This window comes from Vanessa atalanta, chromosome 15 (assembly GCF_905147765.1).
Source record: "Vanessa atalanta chromosome 15, ilVanAtal1.2, whole genome shotgun sequence".
NCBI lineage: Eukaryota > Metazoa > Arthropoda > Insecta > Lepidoptera > Nymphalidae > Vanessa > Vanessa atalanta.
The window spans coordinates 1,264,467-1,291,487 of NC_061885.1; the positions used below are offsets into that span (position 1 = coordinate 1,264,467).

General features: G+C 32.5%; 1 protein-coding gene across 1 annotated transcript in view; it reads right to left on the reverse strand.

The window, feature by feature from the left end:
* LOC125069516 overlaps positions 1 to 27,021 on the reverse strand; it is a 124,307-nt gene that overhangs the window by 27,157 nt on the left and 70,129 nt on the right. Inside the window, exons 7-9 of the mRNA XM_047679036.1 lie at positions 26,429 to 26,624; positions 8,140 to 8,248; positions 5,628 to 5,850 (exon numbers count right to left, since the gene is read on the reverse strand). Coding sequence (XP_047534992.1) covers positions 5,628 to 5,850; positions 8,140 to 8,248; positions 26,429 to 26,624 — 528 coding nt within the window. The remainder of the gene's footprint in view (positions 1 to 5,627; positions 5,851 to 8,139; positions 8,249 to 26,428; positions 26,625 to 27,021) is intronic.

A 27,021-nucleotide genomic window follows, 5' to 3' on the forward strand; every position in this document is an offset into this window, starting at 1 on the left:
TATGACGCTCAGATTTTATTTTATTACTTCATATCAAAATGTCAACCACTATAAAACCTATCGTAATACCATCTGAAGCTTTATTACATTTCATAACTGGAATTTATTTTTATTCTGAAATTCTGGCAGCGGAATTTTACAGACAATCCCAAATATGAAAATAAATGACGATTTGTTTTAAGCTTAGACAATTTTTTTCTCTCAAGCAAACTAATAAATTCCCTTGACCGATAGAGGTATACATATATTCTAAATAAAATATATCGTTGACCGTCTCATTCACGAACGATTTTTAGATCATTGTTATTTTCAAACATCTGCCATCTACTTAAAAGGGGCAATTTATGAAATTTTACCTTATTGATTATTTAGTATTTATCTGAAGAACAACATAGGTGAAAAAGGGCCTTTTGTAAAAGATACCCAAGATAAACTTGTGCCTGTAATTGCACGGGCTTACACTGTTTTCAAACCGGAACATACTAATATTAAATATTGTGAGTGGGTGGTAGCCTATCCATACCGGCTAGCACAAAGCCCAACCGACATATTTGGACATAAAAGCAGGTAGAAAAATTGGTGGGCAAATGGAATACTAAGTGATCATGACCACCCATATAAATTGGCAGGTATATAACATAAACCACCACTCCATTTCCATAAAACATTATAAATGACTCATAGAATGTTATGTCTCTTGTAGCTGCAATAACACTATCAGCTTTCCTATTAGTCATGATTAAGTTGCACTTTATTTGAAAACCGAAAAAGAGGTCAAAAGTCAGTATAGTACAGCGATATTCGAATTTAGGTTACGTTATGACGTCGTAGCTGGCAGTCTTTCAGTCGTTTAGATATGGGAGATGCTTAATGGAAGTCCTGACATGCCTAATGGTGCGTTGATGTAACTGGAGATACGACCATGATACGAAGATAGTTTTCGTCTTCACTTTAGATACTTTTACTTCGAACAGTTGCCAAATCGATCAGTGAAAAGTTAGCAATATTATTGTGTCAAATCAAAATTTGTCATTTTATATTCTAAGTTTTTATTTAACCGTTTAAATAAATCTCATGTTAAAAAAAATAACAATTATTACCATAATATATTTGTGGATGGTGTAGAGGTATTAATTTCGTATCGTTGATTTACACGCAAAGCATTTGCACCCTGTATTTTAATTGAGATAATGACAATTCGAAAGTGCTTTTGAATCTACTGAATAAATAAATACTTTTTGAATATTAAGAAAGAACCCTATTCGTGAAATATTGTTACACGAATCATGACATTAAAAAAAATTTGAGTTGAAAGGTCTTGACGCATATATTAGGAGTTTAGTAACTATGGTACAGTTAGATAAGCTGGATTTCAATCAGATTGTGGATATGATTTTAATTTCGACCGTCAAACGGAATTTTTAGAGCTTCCATTCCATTTCACAGCGCTGATCATTTGGCAGAATTAAATACATGATATTCTTTGTACATATAATCGTAATGTTCTTAGAGAAAATTGTATTACGAATTATAAACAATATTAGACTGATATAATTCATTAGTTTGTATGCTCTTAAACTTACCATTTAAACGTATGTTTTTTTTTCTTATTTTATTTTGGGACTTTTGCCCGCTTTTGTCACAGGTACATCAGTCCCATAAATACGTATGTGTATTTAATATCAAGTAACACGACAAATATCACGAAATATTTTTAATAAACATTGAAAGCCAAAGCGGATTCACAAAAAAAAAAAAAGGTGGACAAGGAATCTAAAAAATATTTCAGAGATAAAGGAACCAAGAACCGAAATGTTATCAAAGCAAATACTTTGAGAACAACAATCCGACGTCTTCCACATTACCATAATAACAGAAATGTAAATACACTTATACGCATATCTCGTGTCGGGGCGCTGGATTACAATCTACGGATGCTGAATGAAGAATAATAACAAAATATTTGGATAAGAGTTTATTATTCAAACGCTATGGATCCTTCAATCGTGCTTAAGTCAAACTAAAAGTAATATATCTACGGTTTTAATTATTTGGGATGTTCCCATAAAAGTAGGAATTTTGTATGACAATTTGGTCTGTGACAACTGTCTCATTGGTCCGGTTGTATTGCTGCAGATGATGGTTTTGGAATCCTTGGTGGGGTCAATGGGGTAATACTTATTGGCTTTTTCTGTCGATAAATTATCAGGAGGAGTCTGAAGTTGGAAAGTTCGTAGTTTACATTCCCGAAAATATGTGATGTAGATTTTCAATTTCAAATACGTAGGTATACTAGTAAATATACCTGTACTTACACTGGCTCACTCACCCTTCAAACCGGAATACAACATTAAGTATTGTTGCTTGCGGTGGAATATCTTCTTAGTGGTAGGGCTTTATGCCCGTCTGGGTAGGTACCACCCTCTCATGGGATATTCTCTCGTCAACCAACAGTACTCAGCTGTTGTGTTACGGTTTGAAGGGTGATTGAGCCAGTGTAACTACAGGCACAACGGACATAACATCTTAGTTCCCAAGACTGGTGGCGCATTGGCGATGTAAGAAATGGTTAAAATTTCTTCTTGGTTAATATGAGTAGTAGTGACCACTTGCCATCAGGTGGCCGATATACTGGTCCGCTAACATATGACATAAAAAAAAACAATTCTGTAAAATTATCATTCAGACGTGCTTCGAAAAGCCTACCTGAATAAAGTATATTCGATTTTGATGGGTTCGCACTAGATGGGTTCCTACCAGCAATAACGAGAATGGGCGGAATTCTATTAAGGATTTAAGCGCTGGCTATCCCTAAGTATTAATTTAATAATACGTAGATTATCAAATTGATGTTTTATCTTTCGAATCATTAATAACACTTTACCTTAAACTTTTCTTATAAAGTTTATGAAATGAAATTGGTCGTGACTTCCAAGAGTCTGGTAAGCACCACTTAAGTTTTGCACTGAGGGTCACTGAGAGATATTACTGGAAAAACCCCTCGTTTGTTATATCGTCATGACGCTTTTAGAGAGAAATATTGTTAGTCGTACCGTTTTTAGTTTCTTTACAATTCATATTGAAAGATCTGAACCTATTAATTAATATAATTATTAACAAAATAAACATGAAAATTACTCATGAGGTGCAGGAGTGTAATAATTGTACACTTTAAAATTATTTACAATTATAAAGCGATTACTGGTTAAATTTTCGTACCTCTGGGACTACTACATGCACCTGAATAAATTCCGGTCATTTAGAATTGTATTCCATTTGATTACGAGAATGTAAAACAGACATTTGTCCTTATTGATCTATTAAATTCAATTTAAAAAGGACGTAAGAACTTCCTTAAAATCTAATATTTTAGGTTCTATTATAATATGTACAATTGTATATAATGTATTAACTGATACATCAAAATCATAGTACACAACAGCAATTTAACGCTGCATTGAGAGGTCCAATGTCAAGCATCTATTACAGCGATGAACTACAACCATTCATTCAGCGCTTCTTGAGTTATTTAATAACGGACGCAGCGCTTTAAGCGCTAAATTGGAGTACAGGTTGAAATTTTCGTGATAAAAATTCTTTCGCTTGAAGCTTGCGAATGAATGGATGAATGAACGAGTTAACGAGGTAGTGAAGTTTTTTACTTGTCCTCGTCGAATGAAAGCAGCTGTTTTCGTAGGTCAGATTTAAAACATTTTTTCATTAGTTACTCGAATCGAAGTTCATTTTATAAACAAAATTTTTGTTAATAAAATAAGATACTATAATTAGCCCTGTATATAATTTATTTACATACAGAATTACATTTAAATAATTAAAAACACCTAAATACCACATACTAATTTTTTTTTAGGAAACGAAACTACGCGTTTTTTTGTAAGTTATATTGAACAATTCAGTACTGAATAAATTTTTTGTATCTTTGTCTATGTCTATGTCTGATACATAAATGCACCTAAAACCTTAAGTGTCCTGATTTAACCTGCGATCCATAGCTCCTAGCAGCCTGTATGTTGAGCTATTGGCGCTAATTATCGTTCTGCTCTCGTTGCTTTAAATAAAAAGTGCACACAAAACTAATCGAGCGTGAACAAGAATCCTCATTGCGTCATTAAAAATTATGAGAAATAAGCGCTGTGCAGTTAATTAAAAGCATCGCACCGCTAACTTAATCAACATATTTGCCAAACGATATAATGCCTTATTCCAATGCCCTACGATCCTCGATTCAAGACTCAAATTCTGCAATTAGAAACGCCGAAACTAGCGAATTTGAGCTCTATTCGAACTAGGGTAGTTAGCCGTTGAAAAGTTCCACGTGTAAAACAAAGTTATTTGCTTGCGTCGAGACAAGCGAATTAGAATTCTATTGTTAATTGTATAGAGAGTTGGTTCTAGTTCACGCGGCAGTGGACGCGGCGACTTCCGTACTTGTTCCGTACTGCGAAGTTTCATTCAGAACTCGTTCCGTCGGAACCGAAGTCGAAGTTTGAATTGAAAAACATTGTTCTTCACGCGATCATTTTATACGGAATATGATGTCGGTAAAATATTATTGCAAGCAACAGATGTCTTATAAGACACCAAGTGGAATAGTTATGGGGTGACTTTGCACAAGTTAAAATAAATTCACCAAATAAATATCGGAATCTATATGACGTGGGATAATGGGCTTAAAGTGAAGCTTCTTACGTATTGTTTATGAAGCCTAATTCAAGAATTTACGGGTAAAAAAAAAAATGTATTTTCGTCGTAACTATAAACAATTTTCATTTATAATAAGTATTTGTTTATTGTAAGTTGAGGACAGTACGCAACTCTAAGTTTGCGTATATGTGTCTGAATTTATTCTGACACATGCATGTTTTTATACAATGTTCCTTTATATGAATGTAAGCATAATTTAAGCACCCGATTTTGTTTGAAATCAGATTCTTAATCTTCGATTATGATCCATCTGTACCACCCACTGATTGGTTGTTAGAATTTCGAAAGGTTTCAAATTATTGTTGACGTATTTTCAAACATTCTATTACCCCGGGATACTGACTTTATACGCATAGGGACAGGAAAATTGGTTTTTATAGACAGAACTATGTTCACGCTAAATATTTTCAAAAAATATTTTACGCCGCCGTCAATATTTTTATTTATCAACATTTTAAGTTCATCTATAAAAATACAGATAACATTAAATATATATATAAAAAAAAAACAAAATAGATAATAAACTATTTAGAAGATTTCCTGTGTCTTTTTTTACTCATGAATAGTTTGTGAAAAGGCAAGGCGATACAAATTTTAAAGCTTAATTCTAACGTAACGTTTCAAATGGAAACGTACCAATTTTGTCTTAGACTGAGTTGCCCCAACTATTATTACTAACTCTCCTTCGAGGTAATCATATAATAAATAAAGAACATAATTGTTATAAACATAAAGACATTTTGTTTTATGACTATTGCTGATAAGTAAAACAAAAAATTAGGATATATGTGTAATGTGAGTAAAATAGATTTTATACATAAAAATTTAAATTGTAATGTATATGTGTGTGTAAATATAATAATAAAGAGTTCAGGTATACATAAATAAAAACGAATACTTACTATCCGTTAAAGTTAGTTTAACGCGGTATCCAGCGTAGTGTCGGGAGTGATCGGAACGGAACCGCAAACGCAGCGAGTTCCCGCGTGACTGATACCGCAAGAGCTTCAATTTTCCACTCCAGTCGCCGCAAAGACGACGAGTTCGCGCCGCATGTGTATCGCGCGACCACCCCGCGCTCACCGCATCCGACTCGGACAAATGTGTTTCCAACTCTTCCCATACCTATTATAATAACAATCTTTAATATAATATCAAACTTTAGGCTTTATATAAAAACAGCCTGTAAATTTTCCATTGCTGGGCTAAGGCGTCCTCTCCCTTTGAGGAGAAGTTTAGGAGCATATTCCACCACGTTAGTCCAATGCGGGTTGGTGGATACACACGTGACGATGTTTTCCTTCACCGCTGAGCACGAGATGAATTATAAATACAAATTAAGAACATGAAAGTTCAGTGGTGCTTGCCTGGGTTTGAACACGCCATCATCGTTTAAGATGTACGCGTTCTTACCACTGGGTCATCTCGGCTCTCTTTAGGCTTTACCTATTAATTTTTTGGGCTATTATTGTGCTTAAATAATATATTTAATTCTTCTTTCGATTGACATCATAATGAAACAGGAGACATCAGAGTTTAAGTAAAAACACACTTAATGACGTATATCTGATACTATTTTACTTTAAGTGTCGATTTAATAATAATAACCAATAAAATAAGTATTTGTGTGCCTAGTTCGTAAAGTGTAAAACAATTAAGCTATTCCAAAGTGAATATAAAATACTTATTATCGACGAAACATGTTACAAGCTTAACACTTTTAAAATCAAATTCTGTTTTTTATACATTTTGCTCAGTAACTCGATGTATGACGTCATTATGCTGTTTTGCACACGTTCGTGACTTCTCACTTTAACGTGTCCGTGTCTGATATTCCCTTTCGAAATCCAACTGAATATACTAAGCTACACAGCTGTTTGAAAAAGAAAATGTGACCTGAGAAGAAAGAAATAAAGGCCATTTTATGTTATAAAATTGCAAAATAACAAAGAAATAAGATGCAATCGTTTCCCTCTTATAGTGTACTAAGTTCCACGAACTTACTATTTTATATGAGCCGCTTATGTATTTTTATACATTATCGATTCATAATTTACATTAATCGTAATTAGTAGTAAGAGTGTACCTGATGGGGTATTACATCGGAAACCCAAATACCGAGTACTATATTTCAGAAATTTAAAAACGAAATTCTAATGCACTCTAATCTATAATTTCACAGTCTTGGGTAATGAGTGAGCCAGTGTAATCACAGGCACAAGGGACATAACATCTTAGTTCCCAAGGTTGGTGGCGCATAGGTGATGTAAGGAATGGTTAATATTTCTTACAGCGCCTTTGTCTATGGGCGTTGGTGACCACTTAACATCAGGTGGCCCATATGCTCGTCCACCAATCAATGCCATAAAAAAAAAAATAGTTTTGATAAATCCACCCTTAGTGATCATCTTCGATTCAAAAGGAATCTCCGTGCAACATTTTCAATTTTCACAGTATTATATCATATTATATCGGGGTATATATATTGAATCTGTTTTTATTTTACATAAGAAAGCAGTCTGGTCTATTTATAATCTCGGAACTAAAGACTTGCTTCGGCATCCCAAAGAGCATTCCTAATTTAAAGACATCTCTTTACAGTAGGAATGTTCTGTTCTATTACTGTTGCGTCACAATAACATTATATATATTCACAGTAACATTGGTCACTCTGATAGATACGGTGATAATAATCCTTGTATGTGCACGAGACGTAAGGGTGATCTTATAACGTCAAGTTTCCGACTCCGCAAAGTCAACAAATGCTTCTTGGGGCAATCCTTCAAGGGAAATTTTTATAATAAAATTCCGCAGATATTTCTAACTCTGCCGATTCATAAATTGAAATTATTTGTAAAAACACGTCAATGAAAAGAGCATATAGATATCGCTTTTTTATCATCTATATAAGATTATATAGATGATAAAAAAGCGTGGAACTAATACTTGTTGACTTCCAGGCAATTAATTAAAATAACTTTGTAATTTAAATGTTGGAAAAGTGTAACTACTAATTCTTGCCGGTTCTTCTCGGTAGAATCTACGTTCCGAACATGTGGTAGCTTCACTTAAATTAGTTTTGTAAAATTACGATTCAAACGTGTTTGTAAATGACTACTTGAATAAAGTATATTTTGATTTTGATTTTGTTAGATACACAGATTTATGCTGTGTGTTGTATGTCAGTCATTTTAAAATTTAATTGAATAGATATTCATTAAACGTAATCGTATAATTACGTTTAATTGTAATGTTATAGTCAATTTCATCAATCGTTTTATTTTTCTTCGAGATCTGAGATTCGAGTCTTTGTCGTAAAAAGTTATTTAATTAAAATACCAGTTATGTCATTTTAGTAGTAGCATTTTGCTGTGTTTCAATGGCATATTCCGAAACAAAGTTTACAAACTGTACCTCATTTTCAGAACCGAAGCCGTGTTCATGCGAAATCCACTCCTCGGGTCCCAAATCCGTAGCATTATCCATACTCGACTCGATAATCTCCAGGAAATCATAGCTGCAACTGCAATCATAAGTAAATAGTTAGTATAGTATCATTTTAGTTAAGAAACAATGAAAACCGTACTTAATTTTATAAAGGGAAAACGTAGTTTATTGCCTTTTTCATCTTCCTCACAGCAACGGGCCAATTAAAAGACTCTATTTTATGCTTGGATAAAGTTTATATCGACTCTGAAAAACATGCTTGAGAGAGAATCACTACAGAGTATAAAAAAGGCGCTTCACGCTGTTTATCTATGCGTATGTATGCTTAGATCTTTAAAACTACGTAACGAATTTTGATGCGGTTTTTTTAATAGATAGCGTTATTCAAGAGAAGGATTTATACGTATGTATAATGCATGCATAATATAGTAGAGAATTGCCGATCATTTTAGAGGTTTCTAATGTGAAACGCTAAACCCTATGAGACAGATAAAAATAATGTACTACAGTTTTGTATATCTTAAAAGGGTCTATAAAAAAGTCTTTGATGGTATTTCTTAGGGATAGCTTACAATTACCATTTTTTTTATTTTCGAAGCCGTTTAAAGCAATACAGCATTAATCCTTATCCAATTAAATACCTTAAATACATTGAGCACTTAATGTAGACCAATATACACCCATGTAATTTAAATAAATATTTTAGGATATATTATAGATTTGAAATGCAGTTTTTATTGTATTGTCATGACAAAAAAGCCGTGAAAGTTATAATTAAGACAGTCTTAGTATATTAAGTATCAGTATTGCACCCGTGAGAAGCCGAGAAACAAAACCAAAATTTTCCTACAGAAAACACCTAGTACTGTAAGGACCCGCTTAGTATTTAGAAATATCTATCATGAGCATGATTTAAATATAAAAACGATGTACGGTTTTAAACATTCTAAAGAACATCTTATTAATCACCAACATTTAATCACTGGTCCTTCGAGCCGGATTTGAAACAGCGACCTTAAATTTACGTAATTCATACGATTTGCTAATAACTCGGCTACATTGTGCATTACTAAAAGTTTATGATTAATATACATTTATTTATAATACAACACTATTACACTTAACTACTTATATCTACTATTATTTTACTTCCAAAATTTTTTTCCGTCGACGTTCAATACGTCATTTCATAGTGAATATCATAGATCATTAGTCAAGCTCTCGACCAATGACAATTTGCCATCAAATGTTACTTATTTGGCTCTCTTCTCTTATGATTGGAACATAATATATATATTTATATGCTAACGTAGAAGCCAGTTGCAGTCATTAGCATTTTAGCATTAGCAGCCTGTAAATTTCACACTACTGGGCTAAAGGCGTCCTCTCCCTAGAGGAGAAGGCTTGGAGCATATTCCACAACACTGCTCCATTGCGGGTTGGTGGAATACACATGTGGCAGAATTTCATTGAAATTAGACACATGCAGGTTTCCTCACAGTTAGACACATGCAGTCATACAAGTATGAAAACATCTGGTGACTTAAATATAAATTAATTTCAAGTTACGTTTGAATACATATGGAATCGGAATTCAGAATCAATAATGAGTGCTAGTTTATAAATAATTTATAAGAAAATTGATTATGGAGTCAATTTCACTATCGATTTGGTGAGCGTTTTCTTTTGAATTCATCATTCGGAGACAGTATGACGTCAGACTGACCTTCTCATCGCTTCATGCTTTCTTATTTTCACATTTAATTACATAGTCTTTTTTATTATGTACAGTCGGAGTAAGAAAAGGTTCGTCACCTTAAGATCTATTTTCGTGTGCTCAGTATGCGCGATAATCCGCTTTACCGATTGAGTATGACATATTGCGTCGCAATGTACACTATTTTGAACCTTATTATCATACTATGTTAGTTTAATTTTATGTGCAGTTTTCTGTTTAATGCTTTAGTTTCAAAATGTACTAAGAGTTTACGACTTGATAAAGGAATGAATTTGAAAACTGACAAAGGTTTTCTTACTCTGACTGTACGTAGGTAAAATATACATATAAAGGTGCTTTAAGGACACCAACCTTGCGAACTGACATGTTATGTGCCTTGTGCCTGTAGTTACAGTAATATTGAGTACTGCTGTTTGGTGGAAAAATATCTACCCGTACCACCAAGTAAAGTCTGCCAATAGTTTTGGCATTACCTATTTTTCCTTCTGTACGAATGATTTATAATTTGGTTTTATATGAATTTATTATTATCCCAGGATAAACAGTGATTTGAAAGTGTCCAAAGACGGTCTTATCGCTTATGATATGTTTAGTATTTGAGAAATCAAAATTGAAATGATTGAATAAGAATAAATGTTATATGTAATGCTTTTATCAAAGACATAGACACTTTAGAATAGATTTGCTTTATTTAATTATTTAGCAAGTTCAAAGTGTATACGGAATATGTACACAAGACGAGCAACGACACACACACACTACAAGATACACATATACATACATTATACATATACGATGTATAATTACTACTTGGTTGATAGAACGTTGAGCGAATAGTTAGGGATATAAATGCCACAGGTGCGATCCTATCCCCTTGACATTGCCTTCCTCACTCCCCTAACACCTGTTTGAAGCTTAATATTGGTAATTATTTGGAAAACGAGCATTGTTTTTACTGTTTTTTTTATTAAACAAAGGCAAATATTGAATGTTTAAACAGTGACAGTTTTAATAAAAACGAATGTACGGCAATTTGTCAAATTGAAAAATCTTTTATTCATTGCAGTCGTTATGTTCTGTTGGCTTATGCAAAACATGAGTGTTAGCTAAAAATATAAACTAATATTTACGTTGTACAAAACTATGCCATGAATTTTCGTTCTAAAACAAAGTGAAATGTTACTGTGATTTATAATGTACGAAAGTTGAACAATTTATCATGGTTTTGCTTCGATGGAGTATATTCTATTTATTTTATGAAGGTACATTTAGTTTGCGATAAATGTATTTATACGATAAATGTAAACTGACTTTGAACGTTTGTTTTCACGTGCATTCAAACAAAATATGCTTTATTCAAGTATGCTTTTACGATTCGGAATGTAGATTCTACCGAGAAGAACCGGCAAGAAACTCAGTACTCTTTTTCAACATGTAAAATTACAGTCACGTTAATTAAATACAATTATTTATAAATTATATATTGTCTCGTTGGTCTAGTGGTTAGATATAAGGTCGGAGACCCCGTGGACCTGGGTTTAAGCCTCAGATCGGCATGATTAAATGTTATTGGGTTTTTCTGTCAAAAATTCTCAGTAGCAGCTGTGTCTGGAAGTTGGAAGTGTGTTCACTCCTCAAGAAGAGACTCAGGAAGAACGTGATACAATAATTCCTTTCTATTCAATTGAACCAATACCTAACAAACAAAACGTTCGATATACCGAAGATATAACGAGCCAAATTATGCTAGTTATTGCATGCAGCTTCGTTCGCGTTTTGATGTTAGACATAAAAATAGCTTATATTCTTCCTTAGAGTTCAAGCTTGCTTTGTATCATCAAAATCGGTTTAGTCCTTTGGCCATGCAAGAGTGACGAATAGACAGACAGACTTTGGCATTTATAATAATATAAAGAATATATTTAATCGACGTAATTGGCACAAATAACATTAAAACTGGCTATTTCTTATGAGGCACATCTGAATCAGGTCTAGAATCTAGAGTTCTTGATTATTATTTTGTATAATATGTATTTGTAGATATGATTCTATACATTTTAAATTTGGCCTATTATATAATATTACTTGGTGGTAGGGCTTTGTGCAAGCCACCTCGTACCACCACCACCATTCTAATAATATTAAAAAGTGAAAGATAGTATGTTCGTTACTCATATAGCAAATATAGCAAAGACTTCATTGGCTCGCTCAACTCAAAAACGATCGGTCACTGATGTGAGTATAATAACGATTCGTTAAATATAGATATCGAGAATCAAGATGAAATCGCTTGAAGTATTGCGCAAGTTTATTGTCTATACCGAGCAGAGTGAAGTCGGTATAGACAATAAACGTCGGCAGGATTGGTAAAGCTCGCAGACTGTAATTCCTAAACGAATGTATAAAATATATTTATAATGAAAAATCAAAGAAAACCCTAGAGATAGTCAAACAAACGTTTCTTTTAGAGTACGCGGGAACAAACTTTCCAGCATAACGCGTTCAATATGTAAATGATCTGTTTTTAACTTTTTCCATTCCTTAACTTTTATTTAAAACCCATCTGGTGCATTGCAGTGAAGGCGAGTGTTATAAGGAGACCGACATATTACGTCAAAAATTCTGAGCCATATGTAAGCCGACTTTGATTTAATGTTTTAAATTAATATTTTTCAATTTATTTTTATATTTTTATTAACAATAAAAGATATGCCGATACTGCCGGTAATTATATTTTGTGAATGGCAACAAAAATGTGTGCGGGGAAGGAGGATACGGTAATTTGATTCATTCGGTTTTGAGCGTTGAAGAAAAAACAAAAGAAATGAAAAACGAGAAAAATGGAAAATCAAGAGAAAAATAAAGAAAGTGATTGTGATCATTACGGAGTTTTCTTTTATATAAAAATATATTCATCATAATAGCAACCTAGAGCGTATTTGTATATTAATACGTAAGTCGTAAGCGTAAGCCGATTTTTATCTCAGTGATTATGGGACGAAGGCTGCACGTTAAAGAGCGGTTATGGTCTTATTTCCAAGAGATTCATCCTTAGATGTGCGGAAAATTAAAGAGGATTGATAACTATATGCTAAAGTGTTACGATTTAACAAAGAACTAATTTTAGAGAGTGGGAAATGTTACTGGTCACGTAGAGAGCGGCGCTACGGCTTTATATATATAAAAAAAAAACAAATGTAAAACGTGCGAACAGACGTCGTCAGTTTAAAATAAAATTAAATCAAAACCTGTCTTGTCATATATAGTTTTGAAATTTGTAAAAATCTGTTGAATAAACGCGAAGTTTTGTATGGGACCCACTAGTATATATAAATAATACAGACCAATCATAAGGAAGATTAATCAACTACGCAGGACATATAGTGCGTACGTTTGTTCGCGGACGAGACATAAAGAAAAAAAAACAAGGACGATTAAATTATTATAAAACTAAAGCATAATATATAGAAATGTATCTACATTCAAGGAATTATACTTCTGTACATATTGCATCCTCTCCTTTTTGAGGAGAAGTTTTGGAGCCTATTCCACCACGCTGCTCCAATGCGAGTTGGTGGATACATATGTGGGAATTTCGTTGAAATTAGACACATGCAGGTTTCCTTCACCGCCGAGCACGAAATGAGTTATAAACACAAATTAAGCTCATGAAAATTCAGTAGTGCTTGCCTGGGTTGAACCCGCAATCATCGGTTAAGATGCACGCGTTCTAACCACTGGGCCATCTCGTTTCTGTACATATATTACCTTAAAATGAACATCGCAGTGATTACGTAGAAACAAAAAGGAGAACATATAATGAATTATACGTATTAGAAGATTAATTAGCGCAAAAGTATAATGTATATTTTAAAAACAGGGTGTGTTCGCTTGATATTGATGTTAGAATACGTCAAAAGTGATTTTCAATTGTTTTTTTATAATTTACGAACATTTATTTATATTAATATGAGCAAATTAGAATATTTACCGGTATAATAAACATGAAGGATGTTTATAAAAATAGAACGATTCGTTTACAATACCGTCAGCTGATTGAAAAACAGATACATAGCTTATAGCAAATAACAATTCGAATTCCCGAGTTATGAAATATTCATGTGTTCTATCATATTCCTACACACTCGCAGCGTCTTGAATATCATACGAAAATTCAAACAAGTCATCGCGATGAAACGTATTACCATTTAAATGAGAAATGAAATTATTTGAGGTTTTATAAAATTTTAATACAAAAACAAAATGAACCTTTTTTTCCTGCAAGTTGTCCCCATCTCTATCATTGTTTATTTCTTAGGATTAGATATTGTTTTGAGATTATTCCACCACGCTGCTCCGATACGGGTTAAATAAATATATTACATTAAAATATATGTATTTAACTTAACTTAATTTTTTAACGATTTTTTTTAAATTAATTTAACGATACATTGATTATAATAACTATGAAATGTATAGGAGACACGTATCATTCTAAGTCGGTTTTCAATATTTCACGAGTGACTACCGAAGTGACTCACAGAATCGCACTGCAGGTTTAAAATACGATAGTATTTTATCGAGACGTCTTTCCCATGACACGTATCAACTGACGTCTCGAGAAAGCTGACTCATCGACATGTTACATTTCTGCCAAGTAAGCAAGCCAAGTCTGTTTGAAATAACACTTTATAAATGTACGATTTATAAGTGTTCCATCAATAGTGTTTCGGTTTTAAGTAAAATATATGTATGTTAAATGAATAAGTTACGACCGGTACTCGTTTCTTGCCGGTTCTTTACAGATGAATCTACTTTCGGAATCGGGTGGTAGCTTTACATTTTCATAATTCAAATGTACTTTTATGAGCCTACTTGAATAAAGTATGTTTTGATTTTGGATTTTTTTTTGTTTTTTTAAAAGGAAGATTACGGTTCATTTTGAAAATGAAGTTAGATATTTAATCTAAACTCTAAATCTCATTTACTAAATTGGCGTTTTAGCTTTCTTCCTCTCCATTGACGATAATATTATGCAAGAGTTGGGATGGCCCATTGATTAGAACATGACCGAAGATTGCAGGTTCGAACCGGGGCTAGATGTAACTAACATCAGATTATTTGCTTAACTTGTGTTTATAACTTATCTCCTCTTCGGCGGTGAATGAAAAATTCCTTAGAAACCTGTGTTTTTTGTATGATAATGCGTAATTATCAGTTACACTGGTGACTGAGCCAGTGTAACTCTCCAAACCAGAACATAAATTGTTTTATTCACTGTCAACACTTATATATTGTTGTTTGGCGTTGTGATAGGTGACAAGTAGAGAGACGTGCTTGTATAAAGTCGTACCACCAACATTTTTGCCAATTCTACTCCACACAATCTACATTCCAAACACCAAGCACAAGGCACATAACATCTCAGATCCCAAGTTCGGTGACACATCGGTGATGTAAGGAGTAAATTTTATTTCAGTGCCAAAATACTATGGACTGTGGTCACCACTTACCATCACGTGGTCCATGCTTGTCCGCCTACTTATGCCATAAAAATAACTTCTAGCTAATAATAAGTCAAAGCAATTTTTCTTCGCAGATATTAAAACGATACTAAATATATTGCCAAAGTCTACGGAACACATTAGCGTGTAGCATATTCGTGAAATATTACAAACCATAAATCTAAACCGCCTGCTGAGCATAGTTTGTGCCAACTATCTCCAGCGGAGGGCCTTCGAATGTCGGGTTACTTAGCACGTTACACAGTTAAGATATATACGAGTTATGAAATGTGTTTAGACGTAATTTATTTTGCCTCCATTTTGAAGTAAACTATTCATATTGCTCTTCAGTTTAAAATACAAATATTGAAATTGTCAATTGACGGCTTACGAAGTGTATTTTTGTTTTATTAGCATATTAAGAAATATTAACCGTCAAATCAAAATCAAATTAAATCAAACCAATTTTATTCAAGTAAACTTCACAATGAAGCGTTTTCGAATCGTTGATATTAAGCGAGAGGAAACGGCAAGAAACTCGAATAGTTGCTCTTTTCAAATAAACAGATTTACAATGCTGTTTTTTACAATTATTAGTGTCCTATGAGGGAACCCGAGCGTAAATCAAGGCATTTTTTTTCCTAAAAAGTCTTTCTCTTTTAATGAATAATAAGATTTATTTATTAATTTAGTCTTAATAAACTTTTAAAATTTTGTAAATGGTAAATTGATTACATTTCTCGGTATCTTATTATATATGCGTATACCATTGCCCAAAAACGTTCTCTGTACCGTATGCAAACGGATCGTCAATATTCCCTTGAGCCTGTATTTACATTGGTTTACTCGCCCTTCAAAGGTATACTTCAGAGAGTCTACAGACTAAGGCGACCAAAGAAAAGCAGGCGACTAACGACCAATGGACTATAAATCATTTTTTTTATTAAGAATTAAATCGAACAATACCTTAATCATTTGAGACATTATTTTTATTCCCAATATAATTTATTTTATATATTTATGATTTTTGTAGCATTAAAAGTAAAATTATTTGAAAAATCCGTTGAAAACATAAATAAATTGAAAACTATTTAAACGAGCCTACAATTTGTTTTGAATAATAAGGCATAGTACAAATTGAATTGACTCAATTAAATCATTAATTAAAGAACTATATCCATTTGCCATACTCATATATTATATAAAATATATTTTTTATCTGTATAATATGTTCTTAATTCGAAGAGTAAATAAAATTCCTTGTTGTTTAAGATAAATTCGTCTCGTTTCACCAAAGCCGCTGATGCAAGTATTGATTGTATTATACCTGTTATTTGCCGACGTAATGAACAAAGCTGCCAGTGTTCTGCCAAATAGTTATTGGCAACGTAGACCTGACTCAGTTACCTGGCCGATATCCAAAGCTTCTTTGGAAACCGGGATACGAATCAAAATTGCTTCTGGTCATCATTATAATAATAATAATAAAGATTACAATAAAAAATGAGAATGTGAATAAACTTTTAAGATAATTCCGTATTTCTAATTGACTCCTATACCGGCTATCTCTCTGTCTCTTTTTCTCTCTTCTCGTAGTAGACGAGACAGCGATATGACATTACTGAAAAGAGTGCAGGCGCATGAGAGACATTAATTTTTAAATAAATATTACTAAACTTACGTAAGTATATATAGTACATTAAAGTTAGTGCTAATTTCTGGGATTTAGCCTTTGGTTAAAATCCACATGTTTAGTTCACCGTGATAGCTCGGCTCTATAAATTATAATATAAATAACAAAGAAGCAACGAAACTCGAAGTTTTATCATTATTGTAGTCGTTAATCTGTGTGTCATCAACAATCACACACACATACACGTGGCTAAAGTGGACTTGTTAAATCTATGCAAGCACATGTATAACATTTCAATTGAATCCACAATATATCTAAAAGAAAAATACTTTACCAAGAAATCCCTTCTTCAAAAGTGAGACGTTGTGAATTAAACGAAACTGAGTAAATAGGTGCGGAAAAGAGGCGCAAAAATTGTCTTCATCGTAAAGCCTCAGATAATGCAATTGTCTTTTATACTATAACATATAAATGAATACTTTAGATGATATCATCTTGCCCAAATAGTTCGTAAAAAGTATGTTCGATGAGAAATTAAGCAATTAAAATCATCCAAATTTAATCTCTTTAACCCCTATACATTTTTCGCAATAATATTATGACTCAAACCAATGTTTATACTTTTATATTCATATACATATATGATATATAAACTAATACATTTATGATATATAAACTAATAAATAAACTTAATATTTTCTTGATAAGGACATTTTTATTTGTCTTAATTTAGAAGTTGAATCCGCACGAAGCCTGGAAGGATTATAGAGTTACACATTCAAAAACTTTTATTATGTATACATTTAAAAATCAAAACTAAAGTTGAAATCTCGATAGCAATAGCCTCGGAGTTCCGACATTGTTTCAAACTGAAATAAATATGTCAGAATAATGTCGTAAGAAAGTTCCGATAAACTGATTCCCAGTTCCGGATTCATTCCGCCTGGAGATTTATTACCCGTCAGACCATCCCGGACAATGTTCTGATTTAATCACTTCGAAAACTGACGACAGAACTTCACAAATATTGATAGCAAGGTTGTAAAAAATCTACACGTTGACATTTTTAATGTTACCAATTGTTTTCATTAGCATATATATTATAAAACAAATTCTTATCGACGCGTCAGTCTGTCTGTTTAGCTAAACGCGATACACTCAAAAACTACCAGAAGCATTTGCAAACGGCTTTTATTAATAGATCGATTCATGTACGAGGAAGGTTTAGGCGTATGACTTATTAAAATTTAGATTAGGTTGGTTGAAATTTGACACTGATTTTTGAAGATCTCTGAAAAAATCTAGGACCTCTATTTCTTTTTCTTATGTGAGTTATTGTATTATGATATAAATCTTTATGTAGCGTAATCTAACTTCTTCTGGTTCCTTTAGCAATTTTTAAGTTTTATTTATTATACTTATTTAAATCGTTAGTGCAAACTTTATGTAAATAACAAATGTCCTCATGACCAAAGTAAGTTAAGTTTCGGGAGCTTAAAATAGACTTTTTAAAAATTAACAGATTTTTTTAAATATTAAAATCAAAATTTAATTCTAAAATGAAGACATGTGACAGGATTGGATGCCAATCATGTAATTAAATCATTAAGGAATGAGCAAGTTTACTGGAAACTCACGGAAGGTCTGGTTCCCAGAGATTCCTTAGTTGGCAGAAACTGTGTACTGCGCAACATAGCTAGATTTCCTTTGACGTTAATTTTATAATATCATAATATAATCAAGAGCCAAGATGGCCCAGAGGTTAGAACGCGTGCATCTTAACCGATGATTTCGGTTTCAAACCCAGACAGGCACCACTAAATTTTCATGTGCTTAATTTGTGTTTATAATTCATCTCGTGCTCGGCGGTGAAGGAAAACATCGCGAAGAAACCTGCATATATTGGAGCAGCGTGGTGAAATATGCTCCAAACCTTCTTTTCAAAGGGAGAGGAGGCCTTAGCCCAGCAGTGGGAAATTTACAGGCTGTTCATGTAAATGTTTGTAAAAAAATTTATAAGGCAGAATTAAATTTTATCATCACGGATTTAGTATGACTGACATTTAAGCAGGCTTTGTTCATATTTATCAATTAACCTATGACGTAGCATTAGGTGTTATTGCGAAATATTAATGAAATGTAATTATGCGGTAGGGTAACATATATTATTATATGACTATGACACGTTTTATGTTTTCAATCAACTTAGTAATTAGACTGTGTTAATTGAAATGTACTAATTTCAGGGACTGCTTCACTCAATTATCATTATACCTAGCTACTTTTTTCTTTTGTTTTTTTTTTTTTTTTATCTTTTAAAGATAGACAAATAACTCCAGATCGAAGCCTTCGGACATAGGTCTTATATTTAATAGAAAGTTACATTTAATTTATAAAAAATTGTGATAGCTAAAATGATAATTAGGGGTAATGACATTGTAAAGAAATTAAAGGATCTCATTCAAAATAAATGTTTTTGCAATTGTTTGACATTTGAGATAAAAAACCCACTGAGTCTCTTCCGCTGGTTCTTTACATGTCCGAGATGTTGATTTTCGAACCGCTGGTAGACCCTTGGAAATGAATTAGTGCGTGTAACGCTTCATAATTGGTTAAGTATTTTTACTTTGACTTGAGTAACAGCCTGCAAAGATTCCACTGCAGGGTGAGAGCTTATTTTGATGAAAGATTTGCTTTCTCAATAGATGAGATGAAATACAAATTAAATGTATGACGACAATAATTTCTTGCGCTTTTTACTCTCCGCCATGGATATTGATCAGACCTTATCTATACAGACGAATCCACTACGAATACTGATATATAAAACACAATTTTGTATGATTATTTATGTATGATATTTTCTTTAAGCCTTTAAATATATTCGAAAAATAAAACTGTTTTTGATAGCCCAATTATTGCGGAAGGTTATGGACTATTTAACGTGGTGCTACAGCCCACGAGGGGGATAATACGCTATCTAGTGTCTTAATATAAAGAGTGGACTTTGAAATTCATTTGGAAAAATTCTGCACAATGAGACATTTCACCATGAAACACGTGAGTTAGTGGTAATGCTTAACAAAACACGCAAGAGTAATTTTAATTAAAATTCAGAGAAACGTAATCGCATTATCAAAGAGCAAATGTTTGAAAATGTAATTAAATGCATCGTTGCATGGCGTAGCATTGCTACGACAGTGTGCCGTAGCACTACGCGACTTCTACACGTATTAAATAGTAGGATAGTAGTCTTAATATTAATTTATTTAAATTATAAAAAACATTTATGAATACATTTTTAATCTGTTATTCATTGGAATAATTTGTACCTAATTTATTTACTGATAAAATCGTTTGTTCTAAATGACTATTTACGCACAACCAAAACTACTGAGTCTAGAAATGTAAAAGTTGGAATAAAGGTTCATTTTTTAGAATAAGCTTTCGCAAAGATGCTATTTTGAATGGGGGAAAGTTTTGTATGAATTTTACTCATACGAAGTCCGAACAGGCTGCTAATATTCTATAAGATTGTAACTTCTATACAAAAATCGCAAGCAAAAATATTTAATAAATGTAAGCCAACATAGAGTCACATACGGTCACGTACACACAAACTTAGCTTTGCCTTAAATGATTAACACTTGTAATTTATTTTTGTTCACCGACTCTGTTATATTACAGCCGTGTGCTGCTAAGGGTTGGCAGCTCAAAAACCTTTATATATTTAATATATTTAACTCCTTAACTACTTCGTATAACTAAAAAAAAATTAATGCAATTTTTTGCACTTATTATTGCTGTATATTATTGAAATAACATGTACAAATACACTGATTGAAGACATAGTTTTACTACTATTATATATAAAATCGTGTATATATATTATATAGTAAGGCGCCTAGTTTTTTTTTTATATATTCATTTTAAGAAATTCATTTCTGTCAGTAACGTTCCTTTATAATTTTTCCCATCAAAAACATAAATGTAAAAATTAGAGCCAAGTTAAATATTATGATATATACCTTGGTTGTTGTCTTCAACGACAAAAGAAGTGAGATCTAAATTTGTGCCAAGTTAAATAGCCCTTTCTGAAATTTATTTATAACTACATAAAATATCATTTCTTCTTATAACTTGGGGTAATATATTGTTGCCTAAGGTCTGACTTGGCTAGTTCTCATATACGAATTATAATACAGCGTTCGTAAGTTTTAAGCCTGTTACAAATGAATTATAAACACAAATTAAGCACGCAAATATTCAATGGTACTTGTCTGGATATGAACTCGCAATATCTGGTTTTCTTATGTTTACGGGATATAATTGTCTTTTTTTGATACGTTCTTATTTTTCTTGTAGGTACCTCTGAAATGTTCGAGTGAATTGCCCATTCAGTGTCCGGATTTTTTTTACGCGTTTTCTGTTTATACTTAATTTGCCCAAGTAGGGGTGGTATAAAGCGCAGACGGTTGTACTCTACAATAGAGCTCTCTTGTGTCTTGTTTTGACTTGGACCTAAATTGATAAGATGTACTTCATCTAAGTTTTTAACTCTAGAGAGGCCAACGTAAGCCTGCTCTTTACTTAATATAGAGGAGCCTATGTCGAAAAGAGCACCGTCAAGGCGAAGGCCTTGTGATTTGTGTATAGTAGTAGAATATGCTAAGCAAATAGAGAATATTTTCCTTTGATTGATGTACATTACTTAATATCTGTAACTTGGTTTTGACTTCTAGTTCGCAAATTAAATTATGTTTAAATTGTAGCGCTAGAGTACAAACTTAAATCATTCCTGTTACGATATACATACTCTACTACAGTCTCACGAAACCTATTTTATTGTTGTATACTAGTATACTCAAACAAAAAATATGCAGTCGAATAGACTAGGCAGCTTCCATCGGAAGGCATTGAAATAATTCTTATGAGCGCGGTTGCCACTCGCTCAGACACGTCCGCGTTAAGGTTTAATCGCAACGCTCCTATCCCGCTGCTCCGGCGTCGCGTCTCGCGCCGTGTACCGAAATGCCTATTATTATTATTTTTTTAAGTATAATGATTTTGCACCATTGATGTGCGCTAAATGCTAGTTAATAACGTAATTAATACCAAAGTCGGCTATACTAATAAGTAATAAAACGGAAATAGTTGGATTTAAAAAACTTAAAGGTGGTATTCAACTTGTTATATACTCACGTGAAGACCTTAAAATCCACATTAAGACCGGCTGTCATAAGTTTTGATTGCTGGTTCTTACATCATTTTTTTTATTACAGTTATTACAGGAACTAAGTATATGAGTGTTCCTATAGACCCAATAAAATTAAAAATTGTAATAAAATCATAAAAAATTACCAGTTTCAGATTTTTTCCTTTATATTGGCCTAATTATCTACCTGCATGCCAAATTTCAACTTTTTAGGTCAACTGGAAGTAGGTTATAGTTTTGATCTATAGGTCAGTCAGTGATAAAAATGACGATTTTTAGACATTAATCTAAAATCTAAATAACCATTTGAGATGCGTTTATGAAATTTAGAACACATATGTATCTCGCGAGTCTCAATATATGAGCCAAATTTGACACATTTATGTGAAATAATTTTTGAGTTATGAGGTGGTCAAAAGTGGCTCCAAATGGTTCGTGTAATATTACACACGGTGCTGCTCGCCAGTTCTGTTACTAGAACTTGGCTGACACGCTACCGCGTGTCTAGATTTACTCATTCTATCAGTAACTTTTAGAACAGCAATACTAAAATATTACTGTTACTATATTTTGACTTTATATAGATATCTTATCATATATTACATTAAAATTCTTAACTCGTCGGAATCTCTCTTGTTGGCGTCTCGCATGTCGTACCATGAAAAATTAAAATAAAATGGGGACTACTAAAAATTAACCAGAATGTATAAATAAAGGACTAAGGTACTATTATTTGAATTTTAAATCAAATCCCGACCTTCAGTTTGAACACACGACCTAGGGATTTATAGCCATTATATCAAGCTACTAAACCAACGAGGCAGTCTCTACTACAATTATTACGTTTATTATCTAATAAACACTCCCGCAGATGGAAACATCACTTAGTAATATTAATAATGTGTTTATATATTTGCGATGTTTTGTATATTTAATGTCGCGTAGTCTTTAGGGGTTAGAGACTGTTATGAGACTAATATTATAGTAATCAAATCAAAACAAAACTAAATATATTATTTTTATATTTTGTTGATTCGAGTAGGTTTTTGCGAGCATTTTTGAATCGTCACTTAAAGCTACCACTGGTTCGAAAGATATTTTTTTTATATTATCCGGGTAGGCATATGACTCCACTCGACCTGGTGGTAAGTAATAGTTAATAAAAGCGAAAACGGCCAGCATAGTTAGGGAGAATGAACTGCACTAGTCGCTCTTGCCACGCCGGCCAAGGTGCCTTTTCACACCTCGTTTGACGGAACCCAGGTTATGAGAATAGAACACGTGTGCTGCTAGAGAATTTCATATTTTACCGGTGCGAGAAAGAAAAGAGAGCCAGCACGCGTCGACTTGTAAAGGAGAAGGGCAGAAGTAATTAGAGAGAATAATTCCGCACTCAAAGCACTTACTGGAAGAACACCGTAAATTCTATCGAAAAGAACCGGCAAGAAACTTTGTAGTTACACTTTCCGATAATTCAGTTACATACAATATTAATTACAATAATTTAATTGTTATTTATTATTTAATCACAATAATTTCCATCGAATATTCTTAAATGATATATCTGAACTTCTTTCGGTAACCAGTTCATTATACGAGTATAATGGTTAAACCGAATTTAAAATCCATAGTCCTGAGATTAGCAACCAATATGGCGCGTGATTTAGATCGTATTTTGTTAAAAAATTATTAACTCTATTTATTTGGTAATATGTTGATTCTTTTGAAATATGCATAATGTCGTAAAATAAAATGGATTTAAAATTAATTAAAAATATTTTGCCTGGCAATAAAAGATTTAATTTAAGGAACGAATAAGGAATCAAAATCATTTGCGTGCTATTCATACGAGGTAGATTAGAAAATAATTAAATGTTTTTTTTGTCTCTTTGTCATGATTAATTTTCATTTCGAGTTTCGAATCACAACGATTCTAAAGACGTTTCACTTCAAAAAATAATTACAACATTTTTCCCTCCAAAATGTTTTGAATAAAGTAATTTATAACGTTGTTCCAAAATTAAATCTGTTTTTATATAATGGCTCATTTAAATTGTAAAATGAAATTTCGCCTACTACGAAACAGCTTAATGGTCTTATACAAATTAATTGTATTATTTGAGTCTCAATCTATATAAATATAGGCGAAATAACACTGACTGACTCATCACGAGATCTCCAATACGAAATGTCTGATTGACTGGAAACTGAGCGTTGTTAATCCTTTCGCGACGTAGAATAATTACGAAACCGTTTTTGGAAATTTCGAATTTATAGGAGAAAAATTGGACTTGGTTACTTGGTAGTTTATGGTTCGAGGCAATGATCCAGTGTATAAAACACATTTAAAGCAACGATTGTGGGTTCAAACCGTGGTGTAACTTTTAATGAGCTTAGTTAATGGTTAAAATTCATATCTTATCGGATGAAATTCTGCCATCATCAGACGACCAACCCTTAACAAGAGTTACTTAAAAATAAATAACAGTCATACAAGAATACCATCCAAATCAATTTGAGAATTTGAATACAATTTATTTCAAATTGTTATACAGAAGGACATCAAAATTTGATTTAATTTCGTAAATGCTTTTTGTAAAACGTTCAAGGTCTTGTGGTGTGAATTGTTTTGTATATTTTGCGTAAAATTGAAATATTATTTCAATTCTATGGATGATTTATGTTCTAAATTTACTTTTTGTTGGGAAACATTTATTAGCGCGCTTTGGGAGTAGGAGCGACTCGTGTGCTTTAGGGGGTAAACGGCATGACGCGTAATTATCGTGAATGCCTCTCTTTATATAATTACAATTAGAAAATTATATTTATTTTATAAAATAAAATCTATATTTTTATATATTTCACGCCATATTTTTACATCTATTTTATTTATTATTATCTAACCCGAGAAACGTCTTGTCTTAGCTACGAATAAATAATTCGAACTAGAATAAATATTAAAAAAAATTAAACCTATGTACACTGCTAATACGGCATAAATGCTCTTGAGTTACCTGGAATTTTTTAATTTCCCTGAAAATCTTCTACAGATAATTAGAAAACTTAAAAAAAAAGAATAAAATAGGTAGATTTTCTCAAGTTGTGACGTCACCAAGGGAAAAAGAGACACATATATACATATATACTTGATCGTGTTATTAATCTTTCTAAATCGATTTCAGAACGGTTAACGCGAATACTCTCGCACAGTAAATAGAATAAGTCACTTCTAATGTATCGCCAACCACGGGAATTCAGATATTAAGGCCATTGTTCAAAGCTCCATTATTAAATTAATAATCCATTACCCTAAACGTAACCATGATCTAACCCGATAAACTGAAATTAATAAATGATTTCATTGAAATTATATAAATGAAGGTTAATTAAATATATTGTAAAGCAAAATGACATAAGTCTTCGCTTTGTGGTGCCATAAATATATTATGCTAATTTTTACATATGATTTTTGGTTAAATTGTGTCAACATGACAGGAGACTTTGAAATTACACAAAATTTCATGAATGATATGTTGGCCTTTTTGTTAATTAATTATTTATACATAAGTGTGGTGTGATCCGGTTTGAAGCGTCAGTAAGCCAGTGTAACTACAGGCACAAGGGCATAACATCTTAGCTCCCAGGATTTGTGGTGTTTTGGCAACAACGCCCAAAGTCTATAGCTATTGACCACTGACCATCAAATGGGCCATTTACCGCTTGCCAATGTTATAAAATATTAAACCTACCTCTCATTGTCAATTTCAATATTTGTAATGGAACAAATCTAAGCTAAGACGCTCTGTAAACTAACCACCATTTTGATCGTCGAAATAGCACTGTCGTTTCAGGGACATTGTAAGTTATCCGGTTTATAATTGATTTATTTTTGAGAACTGAAATTGTTTTGTGGATAAAAAAAGAACAAGTATGAGTTCGAGGCGTTTATGATCTCAATATTTGTATATTTTTAATTATTTTGTCAGTTGATTATTTTTTATATTAATAATAATAGATTTTCTTGTTATATTTCAAAGGAAACCACCCAAACAATCATCATTTGGTTCGCTTAAGATTACTGCGCAAATGTCACCGTTCATTTTTATTTGTCTCTAAGTCTGACATTTAGTTTATTTTGACAAAAATAATAAAAGTATTGTACTTACTGTGGTTCATGTTCAGTGAGTAGCTCCTCAAAATGCAGTCGGATGGTGTGAGCTGGTGGTGCTTGTATTACGGTGACGCAGTGAACATCATCAGGATACGGACGAGGGAAACCAGGGCTCGAGACGGTTGCGTGTGGGTGCAAATGAGACAGAACTATTGATTCGTTGCATTGTACTTTAGACGCTTTATATGGATCTGAAACAATAACAAGAAAATCGAAAAATACCCAAAAGTATAATCCGCAACAACGTACATAAGCTTACGTTATTCCCGAAATAACGTAACACGAGTAAAACACGTTACAACTCACACTGGTATATAATTTTATCGTATAAATGAAAATAGAACTACAATCACACAAACATTTCTCCAACATTAACTAATTCAAATTACTTAAAAAACGAAACGAAACGAATATTTTTGAAAACGAAAATTAACAAATATTTCCGTTTCGACTTTTCGTTTAAAATTTTTGGGTAATTCTTATTCTGGCTGTATAAAATAAACAAGGTGCATTTAACAGCAAGTTGCTCTGCTACAGTCCATTGTATTTGTGGTAGTAACCACAAATATACATACATACATAAACAGC